The following is a 3379-nucleotide window of genomic DNA, read 5'->3' as shown; positions in this document are numbered from 1 at the left end:
TAGGGTTAGGGTTAGGGTTATAATTAGGGTTAGGGTTAGGGTTAGGCACATTGGTTTTATTGGGACCCATGTTCTCTATCCTTGGGCCGTTAGGGCCAGGGTTAGAATTAGGGTTAGGGTTAGGCACATTGGTTTTATTGGGACCCATGTTCTCTATATTTGGGCCAGTAATATAGCAAGTACAACATTTAAGCGTTAGTTTGCGGATTAATTTTAGTGTTTGTTAATTGTAGTAACGACATTTCATTTGTGCGGCAGAGAATGTGCTTTATTTGGCATAGGCCTACCGAAGAAGTTATTAACCGCAAAAAAGTTGTCTTTGCTTACTCCCTGGAAATTGCCATAGTATGTTCTATAGCCCTGCGGCGGAGTGGAGGGCTATAGTTCTAGAGCTACCTCAATGCCAATGGCAATGGTAACTTTTTGAACTTTGTTTTCACCTTTTCCAACTGGTTACTCCCACCCTCCGAGTTGGAGAGTTGATCTGGACTCGCACTCATCGTGATTTAAATAAGATCCATATCACGTCATCAATCTTATATCTGTGCAGATGACGCCTAGTCCCGACATCATCTGATGTAGCATGCACATAGGTTAGGATTAGGTGCATAAACCAAAAACGTAAATATAAAAGACTCCTGTTGTTGTTTAACGCATCGTGCCTAGAAGGCGGAAGTCAGCGACGTTCCGGAAACGTTCGAAGCTCCCTCTATGCCTGGTATTCAGAATGATTTATAGACTGGTACCCATCCCTTTTCACAAGCTCGATATAGGGAGCTTACCTATATCGAGCTTGTGAGAAGGGACGGACGGGTACCAGTCTACGGCCTAACGGGAACCATTATGCATAGCGATTCAGAACATGAGTGTTTCTCTACTGTAGTTTCTTTTGTAAATTATATTAGATAGACCTACAGCTTCGACACCCAGATATTGCCAGACACTGTGATGTACTCTATACGATGTGATCTGCATATGTAGTACGTAACTCGAGCAATATGGAAACCGGAAAGGAAAGAGAGAGGGACGTAGATGAGAAACGGAGTGGAGACGAACGTAGACATCGTCATCGAGAAAAACACAGAGATAGGTCGCCGGTTAACAAGAGAGAATCTGAAAGACATGACAGTGGTGATAGAAGTTATACGTCTAGACATAGTAGAGGAAAGAAATCGGAGCGAGATCCATACGGTGATGATAAGCATTCGGGCAAACACAGCAGCAGGAGTGAACGCTTCCTTGACAGTGGGTGCCGATCGTCGCACATGGAGTCGTTGAAAAGTTCAACAAAAAGCAGATTCCTCAAACCCGGCGAGTCCTCCTCGGTGATGGCAAATCAATCGAAAACTTATTCGTCCTCAGGCAGCATTCCTGGCTGGAAGCGTAAAGATTTTGTGCAAGCGAAAGTGGTCGAAGAAAATCCGCACATGGAATTAATTCAAGATGAGGCAGTTGTACCTCCGTCTGATGCCGCAAGTAAAGTTGATTCTTTGGCTTTGCCAGCATATTCTAAACACGACCCTGGCCGTGGAGAGACGAGTTCCGACAAAAAATCAGCACCGCGGATGACGGAAGATGATCTAAACAAGCTCGGAGCGAAACTCCTGCGTGCTGAGCTTATGGGCAACGAAGAACTTGCTGCTAAGCTAAGGCAACAAAAAGCAGATGCGCATAAAGCTATGGACGATGCTAAATCGGCGAAGAAGTCTGCTAACGAGCAATCGGGCAGCGACGAGAGTGACAACGATAAGGAACGAGAAGAGACTGGCAGAGTCTCTCAAAGAGAAACGCCGCTGGGCGGTCACTGGGGCGCTAGCGAACTCGCGCCGAAAAGAGCCGTCTCGCAGCAGCGAAAGTTCGAGCGCTCCATCGACAAATGCAAACTGTGCTTCGAGAACGCCGACCTGAAGCGCCACCTGGTGATCGCCGTCGGCATCCGCTGCTACGTCTGCCTCCCCGCCCACAGGTCGCTCGCCGACGGCCACTGCCTCGTCGTTCCCATGCAGCACGTTGCCGCGACGACGCTCGTCGACGACGACGTTTACGCTGAGATGCAGATCTTCCGCAAGGGACTGACGCGCATGTTCGCGGATCGCGACGAGGACGCCGTCTTCATGGAGACGTGCGCGCGGCCCGGTGCGCAGCGGCACATGCACGTCGAGTGCGTGCCGGTGCCGCGCAGCGACATCGACGTTGCGCCGGCGTATTTCCGCAAGGCGCTCGCCGAGTCCGACGCCGAGTGGTCAGACAACGCGAAGGTGATCGCGCTGACGCAGGAGCGCGACGTGCGCCGCGCCGTGCCGCGAGACTTCCCGTTCTTCGCCGTCACGTTCGGCGACGGCGGCAGCGGCTTCGCTCACGTGATCGAGGACGAGCGCCGCTTCCCGGAGTACTTCGGACGCGAGGTCGTCGGAGGGATCCTCGGCGCGGAGCCGCGGCTCTGGCTGAATCCGCCGCGAGAGAACTTCGACGAGCAGCGGAAGAAAGCTCTGCTGTTCGCCGAGTGGTGGAAGCCGTATGATTGGACGCATAGGATAAGGAAGGACAGCTGAACGCGTAGCGATCGACTGCGCACGTTTCAATGTGCAAGTGTATATATAGAAGAATGTTGGAATAATTTTCTCCGGTCGTCTAACGTCATCTGTTTGTACGTTTATTGTGCAACCTCTCTGTTCCGGGGAATTTTCCCTAGGCTAGGCCATAACAAATATATTGTTTGTTTGCCCTCACCCGACCGACCCGCCAAAAAGGGACCGACTCAAAAAATGTTATTGATCTTTCCCATCCTTTTTTTTTTACAAATTGTATCACATGTACATTATATAGATCTGTAGGCAATACATTATACGTGCCAAGCAAAACAAACATTCAACATAAAAGGTAGCACACCCGAGCATGTAGACACCATGCTGAATTTGTAAAAAAAAAAAACTATAAAAAAAGCCTACTTACCCAAACTTTTCAGCCTGGGTCAGGTGAGGGCAAACAAATATTTTTTTAATTGTGGCCCTAGCATACCTTGATAATTCTGATCGTTAATACTAAAACTTCTTTCTATCTAGTATGATGAATGAAAAGTGGATTGATGAAAAAATAGTGATGATTCTGAAGTACATGCAGAGTATCATTGGAAGCGAATGCTAGTGACTCACAGGGATTTGGGACAATTTTGTTTGACATGAAAATATTTTGTATTTTTTCTCTCTGCCAACACTGTTGACACTAAATGTTCGTAAGATCAGAAGGACACAATAAAGACATTCGTATACTTTTGAGGAGATGTGATAATGCTGGATTCCTATGCCAAAGTACATGGTCGAAACTGAGCTTTTGGCCTAAGCTATTTTGGAATCAACGTATATCAGTGCAGTGATAATAT

General features: G+C 47.9%; 2 protein-coding genes across 4 annotated transcripts in view; one reads left to right on the top strand and one right to left on the bottom strand.

Annotated features, from left to right (window-relative positions):
• Positions 1-666, bottom strand: part of LOC106808485 — a 26700-nt gene extending 26034 nt beyond the window's left edge. For all 3 annotated transcript variants that reach the window (XM_014811220.1, XM_014811219.1, XM_014811218.1), the window contains exon 1: positions 441-666. In XM_014811220.1, the coding sequence (XP_014666706.1) occupies positions 441-500 (60 nt within the window). In that variant the 5' untranslated portion in view covers positions 501-666. The remainder of the gene's footprint in view (positions 1-440) is intronic.
• Positions 667-838: 172 nt separating this feature from the next.
• LOC106808478 (CWF19-like protein 2) lies at positions 839-2781 on the top strand. The gene has a single exon (XM_014811212.1). The coding sequence runs from the start codon at positions 999-1001 to the stop codon at positions 2550-2552; it is 1554 nt and encodes a 517-aa protein (XP_014666698.1). The 5' UTR covers positions 839-998; the 3' UTR covers positions 2553-2781.
• The last annotated feature ends 598 nt before the right edge of the window (positions 2782-3379 follow it).

The sequence above is a fragment of the Priapulus caudatus genome, unplaced genomic scaffold (assembly GCF_000485595.1).
Source record: "Priapulus caudatus unplaced genomic scaffold, Priapulus_caudatus-5.0.1 Scaffold280, whole genome shotgun sequence".
NCBI lineage: Eukaryota > Metazoa > Priapulida > Priapulimorpha > Priapulimorphida > Priapulidae > Priapulus > Priapulus caudatus.
Note: the sequence above shows the minus strand (reverse complement) of the source record. Positions and strands in the feature narration are given on the sequence as shown.

Coding starts and splice junctions, on each gene's coding strand:
- LOC106808478 (XM_014811212.1), top strand. CDS start 999: ATGGAAACCGGAAAGGAAAGAGAGAGGGACGTAGATGAGAAACGGAGT.